The 15,686-nt window shown below is 42.4% G+C and overlaps 1 protein-coding gene across 2 annotated transcripts in view; it reads left to right on the top strand.

The window, feature by feature from the left end:
* The window catches only part of si:ch73-72b7.1 (netrin receptor UNC5C), a 292,685-nt gene that overhangs the window by 207,107 nt on the left and 69,892 nt on the right, over nucleotides 1-15,686 (top strand). For both annotated transcript variants that reach the window (XM_038988248.1, XM_038987844.1), the window contains exons 5-7: nucleotides 1,923-2,103; nucleotides 11,286-11,453; nucleotides 12,634-12,798. In XM_038988248.1, the coding sequence (XP_038844176.1) occupies nucleotides 1,923-2,103; nucleotides 11,286-11,453; nucleotides 12,634-12,798 (514 nt within the window). The remainder of the gene's footprint in view (nucleotides 1-1,922; nucleotides 2,104-11,285; nucleotides 11,454-12,633; nucleotides 12,799-15,686) is intronic.

Raw genomic sequence — 15,686 nt, 5'->3', positions numbered from 1 at the left:
GTATTCGAACCAACAACCTGCAGCAAACCAAATGGTCAAGGCTGGAAAGTCCAGTCAAGGAAATAAATAAATAAAAACAACTGGCCCGTATTATATTGCAAGACTTTAACTTTGGCTTCAGCATGCTAGCAGGCATTAACCATTCTATAAACACACCCTCACTCTCTCTCCCTCTGCTTTCATTACTAATCTCCAAAGTGGTATCCCCACTGGGTTTCCGTCTCTTTTCTACCTCCCCTTGGTCTTCACACGAACACTTTCCAAACCGATGCTGGCTTGGTCTAGGGGTTTTGCTGATTTTGCACAGTGGGGAGTAGCCTGGAGCACGGATGAAGGAGTGGGGTGAAATGCACACCTGCATTATGGCGTTTGTTGATATTTGTGTCTGCTGTAGTAATGCCAAAAAGGAGCCGTTTTAAACTGGAAAACAACCCCCGAGATGATTTGAATGACTTTCAATATTTCGCTCGTTAAAATCCTACAGCGTAATCAAATGATTAGTCAGATATTTAAATGACGTGCTGTGATGATTATACAAATCTATGTATATATCAGATTATAACTATTCATAAATGAGACTGATATTGACTGAAATGGCTCTCTGGCTTCACCTGCCTGAAATAGACACTCCATATAGTAGGAAGAAAATATGGGATTTAGTGTTGCTGATAGAAAGAACCAAACTTTTTTCCTCCTAGCTCCAATGTTGGGTAGTGAACGGACCTAACGGTGGTTTAGGGTATTATAGAGAGCTCAGACTGTCTCAGTAAGCCTGGGTCTCAGTCAAAAGCCTGTAGATCAGTTGCTCTGCCTCTGACTCCTGTCCCCTGCCTGCCTGCTTGCCTGCCTGCCTGACACAGCTCCCACAGCTTTGTGGCATTGTACGATGTCCAACATAAAACATAAATATAAATAACTAAATTGCTGAGATTTAGGCTGTCTAATATGAACACCGTAACATTGCTCTGTTAGCATGGGTTAGTGCTACAATACACTGTGCTCATCTATTTACGTGTATGAATCATACTCTGCGCATGTCATCAGCTTTGCTACCCTGCCTGGTTTCTGGGTTACGTGAGGTTCTGTGCGTGTGTGTGTGTGTGTGTGTTGCTCAGTTGAAGCACTGCTGGAATTTTCACTTGGCTCTTTCAGCTTTCATTTCAAGCCTTTAGTGTGAGACAGACAGTTAAAAGCAGACACTTCTATTCCCGATGCGGGCTAACAAGCTATCGCCTTCACACAGTTCCACACCCAAAATAATGACTCCCTCACACCTACTTCTGAGGTAGATGGGGAGGTTATGAACTCTGAACTCATCCTGAACATTCAATAGTCTGATCCTATAGCTGCTTGGACTGGGCTTGATTATGATTTTCAAGGTCATTTTGATCATACAGCTTCATACAGCAAGCATGTCCCTTTGTTCTGAGTCTGTACTTGTATGTTGTTGTTGTTGTTGTTTCTGGCATGTCCTTGTCCTTTTCCCGTACAGCTGCATTGTCACTGTTGATAGAATTAATTTCCAAGGAGCCACCATGCAAGTCAGGTCAGACACTGCTCCCAGTGAGAGCAAGGAGGCGCTGTGAATTTCCATCAGAGCAGAACTCATAAGGAAAAGCATGTGACGGTAAACTAAGAAAAACACAGAATTTCCCTTTCGATGACTGAAAATTCCATTCCCCTAATGTGAAAGGGAAATAAAAAAACATTACATTTGATAGGTTTTGACATTTACGGTGCGTGCCGTAAACCTTTTGACAGGTTAAATTTACGAGAGCTGTGGCAGTAACTATGGCATTCAGGAAATGTGATTAGTGTCATAAATGAAGCTAGCTTCCTCCTGTCCTCTCTTTCACCTGGTTCTTACCTCCCTCCCTCCTTCCTTCCCTCCTCACACAGTTTTCTCCTTGTGTCCATCTCAGGTGGAGTGGTTGAAGAACGAGGAGATCATTGACCCGGCTGATGACCGTAATTTCTACATCACCATTGACCACAACCTGATTATTAAGCAGGCCAGACTGTCAGACACGGCCAACTATACGTGCGTGGCCAAGAACATTGTTGCCAAGAGGAGAAGTACCACTGCTACTGTTATTGTCTATGGTGAGTAGACTTTGTCTCTATAGAAACCTGTTGTATGGTCAGTAGACTGTGTCTACACCTGAGCCTGTGTGTATCAAGCGTCTCAGAGTGGGAATGCTGATCTAGGATCAGTTTTCCCTTTTAGATCATAATAAATAAGATAATATGGGCAGGGGGAGGACCTGATCCTAGATCAGCACTCCTACGTTTTTGAAGACGGGTCCTGATCTACAGTACTTGGCCTCAGCTCTAATCAACTCTACCTAGATTGATCCTCAATCTTAGCATCCTTCTCTCCCATCACCTGCATCGGCTCTGTAAGCTAGCTACTAGGCTACATCTCCAATGTATCTGTACATTACAGTTGTATGTATGTACAGTGTCTTTCTCCATAACATAGATGGTCATCTTTACCAAACCACTATCAATCAACACAACCAGATCATCATTCTGTAACACAGAGACATGGTCTGTGTCCCAGATGACAGCCTATTCCCTACATACAGATGTAGGGTCATAATTTGATCACCCTGTTGCCAGAGACCTTGACTGCAATGCTGAACATTTTAAACTTGTATTTGAGGTTTGTAATTTCCACTTTGAAATTTCAGACAACCCTACAAAAATGGCCATTAATTATAGTCCACATCATTTTTCACAATTCCTGTTGCTGCAGCATTATTTTCCTGCTGTAGTAAACTGGCTCAAATTAAGATCCTACATCTGTAGTGGACTATAAATGGAATAGGGTGCCATTTGGGACGATACTATACTATTTATCACCCAGACAGTCATACCTGTCCACAATGCCGAACACAGACCAACCGATAAACTGACAAACCAATTACTGTACATTTCCCCATAACCATAAACAACACTCATCGTCAGTCAACCATAGCACGCTTTCCCCCTAATCAGCACGATTAGCCAAGAAAACCTCCCTCTGCTCAATGTAATGAGCCTGCTCATCCAGCCAACATGCTCTCTGTAACATGCCTAATGTTCCCACCTGACCCTTACCAATTAAAACCCACCGATCCCAGGCCAGATCCTAAATGAGCCTGTGTGTTCCAAATGGCTGAGCACACAAGCCCAGGGTCCACAACAAAGAACCATGGCCGTGTCCCAATTATCTCTCCTTCCTCGCAAAGAGTGCTTTTTTTCTTACTTTCCTTCCCTGATATGAAAGGAAATGACTGGTATAAGAAATGTGGTGGAAACTCCCACTAGCCCATGCCTCTACCAATCAAATGGTTTTAGATTTGTGGGAAGTAGTGAATGAGGGCCGTAGCCATAGTGACTGAAGGTATCTGAACGTCATGTTGTATCTGCATAGAGAAGCATATCTTCATGTCCTATGTGTTTTACCCACAACACCATCATGTCCTATGTGTTTTGCCCACAACACCATCATGTCCTATGTGTTTTACCCACAACACCTTCATGTCCTATGTGTTTTACCCACAACACCATCATGTCCTATGTGTTTTACCCACAACACCATCATGTCCTATGTGTTTTACCCACAACACCATCATGTCCTATGTGTTTTACCCACAACACCTTCATGTCCTATGTGTTTTACCCACAACACCATCATGTCCTATGTGTTTTACCCACAACATCATCATGTCCTATGTGTTTTACCCACAACACCATCATGTCCTATGTGTTTTACCCACAACACCATCATGTCCTATGTGTTTTACCCACAACATCGTCATGTCCTATGTGTTTTACCCACAACACCATCATGTCCTATGTGTTTTACCCACAACACCATCATGTCCTATGTGTTTTACCCACAACATCGTCATGTCCCATGTGTTTTACCCACAACATCGTCATGTCCTATGTGTTTTACCCACAACACCATCATGTCCTATGTGTTTTACCCACAACATCGTCATGTCCTATGTGTTTTACCCACAACACCATCATGTCCTATGTGTTTTACCCACAACACCATCATGTCCTATGTGTTTTACCCACAACACCATCATGTCCTATGTGTTTTACCCACAACACCATCATGTCCTATGTGTTTTACCCACAACACCATCATGTCCTATGTGTTTTACCCACAACACCATCATGTCCTATGTGTTTTACCCACAACACCATCATGTCCTATGTGTTTTACCCACAACATCGTCATGTCCTATGTGTTTTACCCACAACATCGTCATGTCCTATGTGTTTTGCCCACAACACCATCATGTCCTATGTGTTTTACCCACAACACCTTCATGTCCTATGTGTTTTACCCACAACACCATCATGTCCTATGTGTTTTACCCACAACATCGTCATGTCCCATGTGTTTTACCCACAACATCGTCATGTCCTATGTGTTTTACCCACAACACCATCATGTCCTATGTGTTTTACCCACAACATCGTCATGTCCTATGTGTTTTACCCACAACATCGTCATGTCCTATGTGTTTTACCCACAACACCTTCATCACTTTACAGGAGCATATTGAACATCTTCTCTCTGTTATTCTCAGAGGGCTTTTTTCATAGGGCCAGCACCAGTTCAGAGGGCTTTTTTCATAGGGCCAGCACCAGTTCAGAGGGCTTTTTTCATAGGGCCAGGGCTTTTTTCAGAGGGCTTTTTTTAGAAGGCCAGGGCTTTTTTCAGAGGGCCAGCACCAGTTCAGAGGACTTTTTTCAGAGGTCCAGGGCTTTTTTCAGAAGGCCAGCAACAGTTCAGAGAAGGAGAAATATATATTTTTCAGGATAAGCAATGTATTACTCCCATTGTGATGGAGCAGTTTCCTGCTGCTTTTCAGATGGATGTAGAGAGAGATAGGTCTCACACACACACACACACACACACACACACACACACACACACACACACACACACACACACACACACACACACACACACACACACACACACAGTGAGAGATAGGTCACACACACACACACAGTGAGAGATAGGTCACACACACACACATAGTGAGAGATAGGTCACGATGAATTTCAGCTTCAACACTTTCCCATTTCTACCAGACATCAGGCGCAACACGTGCTTCACTGCAGGCCACTCAACTACAACTACAATTCAAATGACATCACAGCTGTCACCGCACCACTGTTGTCAACAGCTGAGGGATAGGGCTGGAGAAAAGTTCTTCAAGAATCAATGGCAATATAACAACAATTTGAAATTTCAAAAATGAATTCACCAATTTCAGATTGCCCCTTAAATAGAGAACAGTTTGGTTCATATTTAATTTCCTACTGACAGACACATTCATTGAAAACCAACAGAATGAACTATTCAGCTAAACACGAATAAACATTTCATATTTGTTTGAAAGAGGAAACTTTAAGGTCCTATGTGGCTCAGTTGGTAGAGTGTGCCACTTGCAAAGCCAAAGGGTTGTGTGTTTGATTCCCGCTGGGGCCACATATACCAATTAATGTATGCAACCACGACTGCAAGTTGCTTTGGCTGAAAGTATCTGCTAAATGGCATTAATTAATGAAGTCTCAGGCAAGCCGCTCTCTCCCATAGGGCTTTTGTCACTGTCACATTGGAATTGTTGTCCATAGGAGCTCAACCCAGCGCCGGATTGTGTGGACTCTGTTTCCTCTGCATTTTCTGAGAGCTGACATAGTGTGATGGGAGGTTATTATAGCAGTGGGTAGGAGAGTGTGTTGCTGCAGGATCTGAGGATGTGCTGCTAACTAATGAGCGCTGTAGGGATAGTGGAGTGAAGACGAACACATCGGAAAACATCGGAGTGAGTGTGTGTGTGTGCGGGTTCGTGCGCGTGTGTGTGTGCATGTAATAGACGTGGGACTCCTGAGCTGCCGCGCGTTTAAACAGTCATTATCGCCGTTAGAAATGAGATGGGGGAGTAACGGAGGAAGCTTTGATGTCTGCTCAGCCTCTGATGACTTTGTTGGAATCCACCCTGTTCTCCGTCTCCAGTGTTCCCTCTCTCCCTCTCTGTCTTTGACACGGCAAATGAAGGGATAGAAATGAGAGAAGGCTTTTTGACAAAATGGGGAGAGGGAGAGTTTCTTCACATGATTAATCCTTAAAACCTCCCAAATATCAAATACTGTACCAAACACTGTTCCATGTGAGCGTAAACAAACACACACCTGCATGGGCACACAAATGAAACACAAATCAAATCAAATTGTATTTGTGTCATGCGCCGAATACAACAGGTTTAAACCTTACTGTGAAATGCTTACTTACAAGCCCTTAACCAACAATGCAGTTCAAGAAATAGAGTTAATAAAATATTTACTAAATAATGCACAATGTAAATAGTCCAGGTGGCCATTTGATTAGTTTAGTTGTTCAGTAGTCTTATGGCTTTTGGTCCTAGACTTGGCACTCCGGTACCGCTTGCCGTGTGGTAGCAGAGAGAACAGTCTTTGACTTGGGTGACTGGAGTCTTTGACAATTTTGTGGGCCTTCCTCTGACACTGCCTAGTATATAGGCTCCTGGGTGTCAGGGAGCTTGGCCCCAGTGATGTACTGGGCCGTACGCACTACCCTCTGTAGCGCCTTAAGGTCAGATGCTGATCAGTTGCCATACCAGGTGGTAATGCAACCGGTCAGGATGCTCTCGATGGTTAAGCTGTAGAAGTTTTTGAGGATCTGAGGACCGATGCCAAATCTTTTCAGTCTCCTGTGAGGGAAAAGGTGTTGTCGTGCCCTCTTCACGATTGTCTTTTTGTGTTTGGACCATGATAGTTTGTTGGTGATGTGGACACCAAGGAACTTGAAACTCTCGACCCGCTCCACTTCAGTCCAATCGATGTTAATGGGGGCCTGTTCGGCCCCCCTTTTCTTATAGTCCACGATCAGCTCCTTTGAGCTGCTCACATTGAGAGAGAGGTTCTAAGTTTGCTCACATTGAGAGAGAGGTTGTTGTCCTGGCACCACACTGCCAGGTCTCTGACCTCCTCCCTATAGGTTGTCTCATCATTGTCGGTGATCAAGCTTACCACTGTTGTGTCGTCAGCAAACTTAAATGATGGAGTTGGAGTCGTGCTTGGCCACGCAGTCGAGTGTGAACAGGGAGTACAGGAGGGGACTAAGCACGCACCCCTGAGGGGCCCCAGTGTTAAAGATCAGCGTAGCAGGATTGTTGTTGACTACCCTTACCACCTGCGGACGGCCCATCAGGAAGTCCAGGATCCAGTTGCAGAGGGAGGTGTGGGTCTAGTGTTTCTGGCATAATGGTGTTGATGTGAGCCATGACCAGCCTTTCAAAGCACTTCATGGCTACCGACGTGAGTGCTACGGGGCGGTAATCATTTAGGCAGGTTACATTGGCATTCTTGGGTACAGGGACTATGGTGGTCTGTTTGAAACATGCAGGTAATACAGACGCCAGGGAGAGGTTGAAAATGTCAGTGAAGACACTTGCCAGTTGGTCCGTGCATGCTTTGAGTACACATCCTGATAATCAATCTAGCCCCGCAGCTTTGTGAATGTTGACCTGTTTAAAGGTCTTGCTCACATAGGCTATGGAGAGCGTGATCACACGGTCATCTGGAACAGCTGGTGCTCTCATGCATGATTCAGTGTTGCTTGCCTCAAAGCAAGCATAAAAGGCATTTAGCTCGTCTGGTAGTCTCGTGTCACTGGGCAGCTCGTGGCTGGGTTTCCCTTTGTAGTCCGGAATAGTTTCAAGCCCTGCCACATCCGATGAGCGTCTGAGCCGGTGTAGTAGGATTCAATCTTAGTCCTGTATTATCGCTTTGTCTGTTTGATGGTTAGTCTGACGGCATAGTGGGATTTCTTATAAATGTCCCGATTAGTGTCCCGCTCACTGAAAGCGGCAGCTCTAGCCTTTAGCTCGGTGCGGATGTTGGGAAATGTATGTACGGTCACTGTGGGAATGACATTGTTGACGCACTTATTGATGAAGCCGGTGACTGAGGTGGTATTCTCCTCAATGCCATTGGATGAATCACGGAACATATTCCAGTCTGTGCTAGCAAAAGTCCTGTAGCGTAGCATCCACGTCATCTGACCACTTCCCTATTGAGCGAGTCACTGATACTTCCTGCTTTAGTTTTTGCTTGTAAGCAGGAATCAGTAGGATAGAATTATGGTCAGATTTGTCAAATGGACGACGAGGGAGAGCTTAGTACACGACTCTGTGTGTGGAGTAAAGGTGGTCTAGAATTGTCTTTTTCATGTGACATGCTTGTAGAAATGAGGTAAAATGAATTTAAGTTTGCCTGCTTTAAAGTCCCCGGACACTAGGAGCACCGCTTCTGGATGAGCATTTTCTTGTTTGCTTATGGCCTTATACAACTCGTTGAGTGCGGTCTTAGTGCCAGCATCAGTTTGTGGTGGTAAATAGACGGCTACGAATAATATAGATGTGAACTCTCTTGGTAGATAGTGTGGTCTACAGCTTTTCATGAGGTTATACCTCAGGTGAGCAACCCCTCGAGACTTCTTTAATATTAGACATCGCTCACCAGAAGTTATTGACAAATAGACACACACCCCCGCCCCTCGTCTACCCAGATGTAGCTGCTCTGTCCTGCCGAAAACATGGAAAAGCCAGCCAGCTCTATATTATCCGTGTCGTTGTTCAGCCAAGTTTCAGTGAAACATAAGATATTGCAGTTTTTAATGTCCCATTGGCAGGATAGTGTTAATCGTTGATTGTCCAGTTTGTTTTCCAATGATTGCACGTTGGCCAATAAGGGTAGGCAGGCATCCAGGAGTCACCTCTTCACTGTTCACTGCCTTCTAGGCAGAGTTCCTCTGTCCAGTGTCTGTGTTCTTTTGTCCATCTTAATCTTTTCTTTTTATTGGCCAGTCTGAGATATGTGTTTTTCTTTGCAATTCTGCCTACATGGCCAGCATCCCGAAGTCGCCTCTTCACTGTTGACGTTGAGACTGATGTTTTGCTGGTACTATTTAATGAAGCTGCCAGTTGAAGACTACTGAGGCGTCTGTTTCTCAAACTAGACACTATATTGTACTTGTCCTCTTGCTCAGTTGTGCACCGGGGCCTCCCACTCCTCTTTCTTTTCTGGTTAGAGCCAGTTTGCACTGTTCTGTGAAGGGAGTAGTACACAGCGTTGTATGAGATCTTCAGTTTCTTGGCAATTTCTCACATGGAATAGCCTTAATTTCTCAGAACAAGAATAGACTGTCGAGTTTCAGAATTAAATTATTTGTTTCTGGCCATTTTGAGCCTGTAATCGAACTCACAAATGCTGATGCTCCAGATACTCAACTAGTCTAAAGAAGGCCAGTTTTTTATTGCTTCTTTAATCAGGACAACAGTTTTCAGCTGTGCTAACATTATTATCCTTTTAAAATGATAAACTTGGATTAGCTAACACAACGTGCCATTGGAACACAGGAGTGATGGTTGCTTATAATGGGCCTCTGTACGCCTATGTAGATATTCCATTAAAAATCAGCTGTTTCCAGCTACAATAGTAATTTACAACATTAACAATGTCTACACTGTATTTCTGATCAAATTTGTTATTTTAATGGACAAAAAGACATTTCTAAGTGACCCCAAACTTTTGAACAGTAGTATATACCTAATGACAATTGGCAAATGTCATTACTCTTTCGTGTTTCAATAGACTCTTTCCATTCATCAAATGGAGGCAGCGTTTCCCCTATGTTTATTCAGTAGCTGCGGGCCACCGCTGCTAAATCGTGTCTGCCACTCGTTTTCAGTGTAAACTGAACGTTTTCAGTGTAAACTAAAACCAGATATAAATTATATAGAAAATATATTGGAGATATACATTTTTAAATAAGATCATTCTGAGAACTAGCAACCACCAGAATAAAACTAGTCAGGGAGAATCCAAAAATTCATGGCATTGGGCCCCAATGGATTGTGTTATATTTTGATTCACTCAGATAGCATAAGTACATGGCTTAAGCCATTGCAAAATGTGTGGAATTGCAGGAATTTTGCTTTAAAACAACCCTGCCTATCAGATGAAAACATCATGCCTGTTTGGTGTTCATGCCCCATTAAAAGGTAATACATTTAAGGACATACGATATGACGTCTTTATTATTAGACCCTGTGACAGAGCCAGGGGAGAAACCGTTGCCATGGTCTCAGGGTCAGTGAGGCAGTTCAAAGTTAAGTTGTAATTTCATAATTGACCAACAGAACTGCTTACAAATAAGAAACTTTAAGTATAATTTTAAATAACAACCGTTATCTTAAACTGAATGTCCTTCTGCCCCAAACCTGTCTGCTGCTGTCTCCAATCTTCTCAATCAAATGAGAGCAGCAGCAGCAGCCTAATCAACTGTTGGGCTGATTGTCCAGCCAATCACACACTTGATTGACTTATTACCCTCAGCTGGGCTCCATTAACCTCCCAAAAGTGCAGGAAAGGTGTTGGAAGGGCGCAGCAAGAGGGCTTGCCTCCTCCAGAGCCACAAGCCCATAAAAAATTGTGCATGCACACTTAGTGGGGTTTGAAATTATTGACACCGTTCATAAAGATTAGCAATAATGACTGTAAAATAAATAATTCAAATACTGAGCTGTATTGTATGCTTAAAAAATGGAAAATTATATTATTTTATACTAATACAATTGCTCAGAGACAGATATTTAGTTTAAAAAGTAACAATAAAAAAAACTCAAGGTAGGGGTCAAAATGATTGACACCCCTAAAGATTCATATTTCTACATTATGATGTAAGGACTACCGACATTAAGCTTGTGACTCTACACATTTGTTGGATGCATTTGCAGTTTGTTAGGAATATGGGAACAAATACTACGCTTTTGGCTACTTTATTTCCAAGGATCTTTAGGGGTGTCAATAATTTTTGACCCTTACCTTTGACTAAAATATTACTTGTTCAACAAAATCTCTTTCTCTGAGCAATTTTATTAGTATAAAATAATATATATTTCCCCATATTTTTGAGGATACAATGTAGCTCAGTATTTTATTTATTTTATACAGTCATTATTGCTCATATTTATCAAGGGTGTGAATCATTTTGGACCCCGTTGTAGGAGGTCCTGTACCGGGAAGAAATGAAATGTACTTTTAGCCCTGCCTATACTGACATATCCCTCTGATCATACGTCAACATTTTTTTTTAAATGGGACCAAGATTCAAATATAAGACGAGATTCAAACTTTTTTGTGCGTGTGTAGACGTTTATTCTCTCCGTTCTCTGTTACCATAGTGAACGGCGGCTGGTCGACATGGACAGAGTGGTCAGTGTGTAACAGTCGCTGTGGCCGCGGTTACCAAAAGCGTACTCGCAGCTGTACCAATCCCGCCCCGCTCAACGGAGGAGCCCCCTGTGATGGACAGGCAACCCAGAAGCTGGCCTGCACCTCCCTCTGCACTGGTATGGACACACATACTGTTGTGTTTTGTCCTAGTCTATTCTGTTCTGTTGTGTTCTGTTCTAGTCTACTCTGTTGTGTTCTGTTCTAGTGTACTCTGTTGTGTTTTGTTCTAGTCTACTCTGTTGTGTTCTGTTCTAGTGTACTCTGTTGTGTTCTGTTCTAGTCTACTCTGTTGTGTTCTGTTCTAGTCTACTCTGTTGTGTTCTGTTCTAGTGTACTCTGTTGTGTTCTGTTCTAGTGTACTCTGTTGTGTTCTGTTCTAGTCTACTCTGTTGTGTTCTGTTCTAGTCTACTCTGTTGTGTTCTGTTCTAGTCTACTCTGTTGTGTTCTGTTCTAGTCTACTCTGTTGTGTTCTGTTCTAGTCTACTCTGTTGTGTTCTGTTCTAGTCTACTCTGTTGTGTTCTGTTCTAGTCTACTCTGTTGTGTTCTGTTCTAGTCTACTCTGTTGTGTTCTAGTCTACTCTGTTGTGTTCTGTTCTAGTCTACTCTGTTGTGTTCTGTTCTAGTGTACTCTGTTGTGTTTTGTTCTAGTGTACTCTGTTGTGTTCTGTTCTAGTCTACTCTGTTCTGTTCTAGTCTACTCTGTTGTGTTCTGTTCTAGTCTACTCTGTTGTGTTCTAGTCTACTCTGTTGTGTTCTGTTCTAGTCTACTCTGTTGTGTTCTGTTCTAGTCTACTCTGTTGTGTTCTGTTCTAGTCTACTCTGTTCTATTCTGTTGTGTTCTGTTCTAGTCTACTCTGTTCTATTCTGTTGTGTTCTGTTCTAGTCTACTCTGTTCTATTCTGTTGTGTTCTGTTCTAGTCTACTCTGTTCTATTCTGTTGTGTTCTGTTCTAGTCTACTCTGTTCTATTCTGTTGTGTTCTGTTCTAGTCTACTCTGTTCTATTCTGTTCTAGTCTACTCTGTTCTATTCTGTTGTGTTCTGTTCTAGTCTACTCTGTTCTATTCTGTTCTAGTCTACTCTGTTCTATTCTATTGTGTTCTGTTCTAGTCTACTCTGTTGTGTTCTATAGTATATTATATATTCTGTTTTATACTATACTACTCCATTTAACTCTGTACTGTACTATATATCATTGTTCTGTATTGTATTGTTCTGTATTTTACCTTCAGAGCCAGATCAACTGTGTTGATATTGTATCCCAGTGAACCCTGTATCTCTCACTCTCCCCTGCAGTCGACGGGTTGTGGACAGAGTGGAGTAAGTGGTCTACTTGTGGTACAGAGTGCACTCACTGGCGCAGGAGAGAATGCAATGCCCCTGCACCCAAAAATGGAGGCAAGGACTGCGAGGGTATGGTCCTACAGTCCCAGAACTGTACTGACGGACTCTGTATGCAGAGTGAGTAAACATCCTCCCCCACTAACTCTTCTTCCTCCTCCTGCTCCACCTGCTTGTCCTCCTTCACCTCCCGCTCTTCCTCCTGCTCCTCCTCTTCTTCACTGGCTCTGTTATATTCTCACCTCCTTCCTCCTGCTCTCATACACACGCAACTTCAGCAATACACTTTTGATTTCACCTTTATTTAACCAGGGAGGCTAGTTGAGAACAAGTCTTCATTTACAACTGTGACCTGGCCAAGATATAGCAAAGCAGTGCGACACAAACAACAACACAGAGTTACACATGGAATAAACAAACATACAGTCAATAACACAATAGAAAAAAAAGTATATGTACAGTGTGTGCAAATGAGGTAGGATAAGGACAGACAGATATGTATACTTACAAAACAAAGTATGCCTGTGAGCATCTTCATCAAACATGTGAACGGAAAATGTTTTGTCCTGTAAATGTGTCTATTGATGATGGTGTACAGATCTGTAGAACGTTAATAGGGAGAGAAAACAATCTACATTATTATACATTTTTGACCACAAGATGCACTATGGGCCTGATTCAGACTCAGGAAATGTATGCCTTTCCTACGTACTTCTCAGTAGTTGGTATTCAGACTTACCTAATGCAGGCGCCGGTGCTTCATTTGTAAATTGGGAGTTGCCGGAACAAAAAATGAGCTTGAGACGGTGTTGACCCAGGGGGGCTCTGAGGTACCGAAAGACATAAAACAAAAATCACCTTTATAATAAAGCATTGCATGCGTTATCAACACGTTTGCATACTGGTATAGAGCAGCAGAGTAGAGGCACTTGCAGAAATTGCAAAGGATTTTTTTGTTGTTTTGCTTTTATAAACTAATTTCATGCAATACTACATAATTTCAGATTATTGGAGACTTCTAGTAGAATATTTTTAATACCTCACAAATGATTGAAATGACAGGCTACTTGATACTGACAAACTGAGAAACTGAGATCAATAAAAACGACCTTGTCTTGAATCCATCAATTGCCTGAGCCTAGTTGTACGGAGACACACATATTGTACAATATGAAGAGGAAATTATAGTTCTAAAAAAGCTTTCCAGTTTCACTGACTCACCCAATGATGCACAGCTCACTCACCAGCGATGGCCAATGCGCTCTTGCCAAAAGCTTATCTCTCTTGTTTTTCTTTGTAAAACAATGATGTTCGCTGCATATGTCTATTTGGAAGTTGATCACTTGGTAGCCTACAGACAGATTAGATTCTTCTCTTTTCAGCAGGAGCCATTTGCTTTCCAATCGGTGTTTTCCCACGATTGTATTTGAAGTATTGCAAAAGGCCTGTTTTAGCTGCATGCTATTCACTGACAGATTTGCCACACGTTCCCAACTGTAAGCATTCCTTGTGATTGGGCTACACACAATCCACAGCTAGGCTATTTTTAAGCTATTGATCCTCTATGACTAAATATAGGCTCACTCCAGGTGTAGTATTCAGAATGATTTAATTTATTTCTGAACAGACAGCAGTAATTCTATAACTTTGGCAAATGTATATCAATTTATCAGGGGTGTGGCACCTCCAGTACACTTTCCGCGGCTATGATTCTATAAGGAAATAAATGATGAAGTGCAACACTGTAGAGATGAGAGTTGAAGGCTCATGTCTATCAGCGCAGAGAGGGAGAGAGATCATAGAAAGTGAATCAAATTTTACAGTAGTTCTGTGAGAGATACAGGCACGCTTCTTTCTCTCACCACAGCAATGGCCACACGTTGGACTATATAGGCTACAATATTGCACAAACCATATACCCGGGCTGGCTCCACGAGAATCAATTCTTAGAATATCAGGCATGTTTTCACATTAGGCTTTGTTTAGGGTGCAGGAGAATTAAAGAGGAGTCAAAGTTCTCTGATTGCAATGTATAATAAAAGCGAACAGTGAACATTATTTTTCATGCTGGATCCTGGCAAATGGGTGTCCGGAATGAAACGGTCCAAAACTGAGAGATGCCGGATCCTGTTCCGGCAGGATCCGTCCCAAATTATGCACTGGCAGGCAGGTAATGTGCTCTACAGGTGTGGTTACCTTGCGCACACTGAAAAATGTACTTCAACAGCTGGAAACCCTCCCACTTGCTGGCTAAAAGATTTTCTCGTGGATTTGTAATTCAATAGGGTTTTCAGTAAATGGATCTTATTAAGCTCTCCGTTTAAATATGGTGTACCTTTTAATTAGAATTGTGTCGACAGTCTCAGTAGAATACATTGAGAGAACGGGTTCAGAATATAGCGATCAATGAAAGAACGTTATCTAAATATATGCATATTCGTCTCCGTTCCAGCACCAATTGGTAGATTTAATAAATACTCTGATCTTGTAGTTTATTTAGGCACATTTCTGGGGTTAGGAAACTATATATGAATCCTAAAAAACAGGTTTGGAGAGCCTTTGCACACTAAATATATTGATGAATTTCAATCCATTAAATATTGGAAGGGGGAAAAGTGCTATAAATATACCCTAATCCTCATTTATCATGGAACTGTATGACATGTGGCAGGCTCCAGGTTTAAACTGCTACATGTGGTCTGAGTTCCATAATGATTAAAATAGACTACGTGTCCCAAATGACTACACAACGTTAGCGACACTGACTTGACAGAGGAAAGAAAGGTCAACAGAATGGAATGATGCAAAATGTAGGCTACAAATTGAAAGTAAACTAACACTAAAGTCATAACACAATGGTGATAGGCCTGATCACTGACAACGATGAGACAGCCTACAGGGAGGAGCTCAGAGTCCTGGCAGTGTGGTGCCAGGACAACAACCTCTCCCTAAACGTGATCAAGACAAAGGAGATGATCGTGGACTACAGGAAAAGGAGAGCCAAGCAC

This window comes from Salvelinus namaycush, chromosome 1, assembly GCF_016432855.1.
Source record: "Salvelinus namaycush isolate Seneca chromosome 1, SaNama_1.0, whole genome shotgun sequence".
NCBI lineage: Eukaryota > Metazoa > Chordata > Actinopteri > Salmoniformes > Salmonidae > Salvelinus > Salvelinus namaycush.
This window is presented reverse-complemented; position numbering and strand designations above follow the sequence as displayed.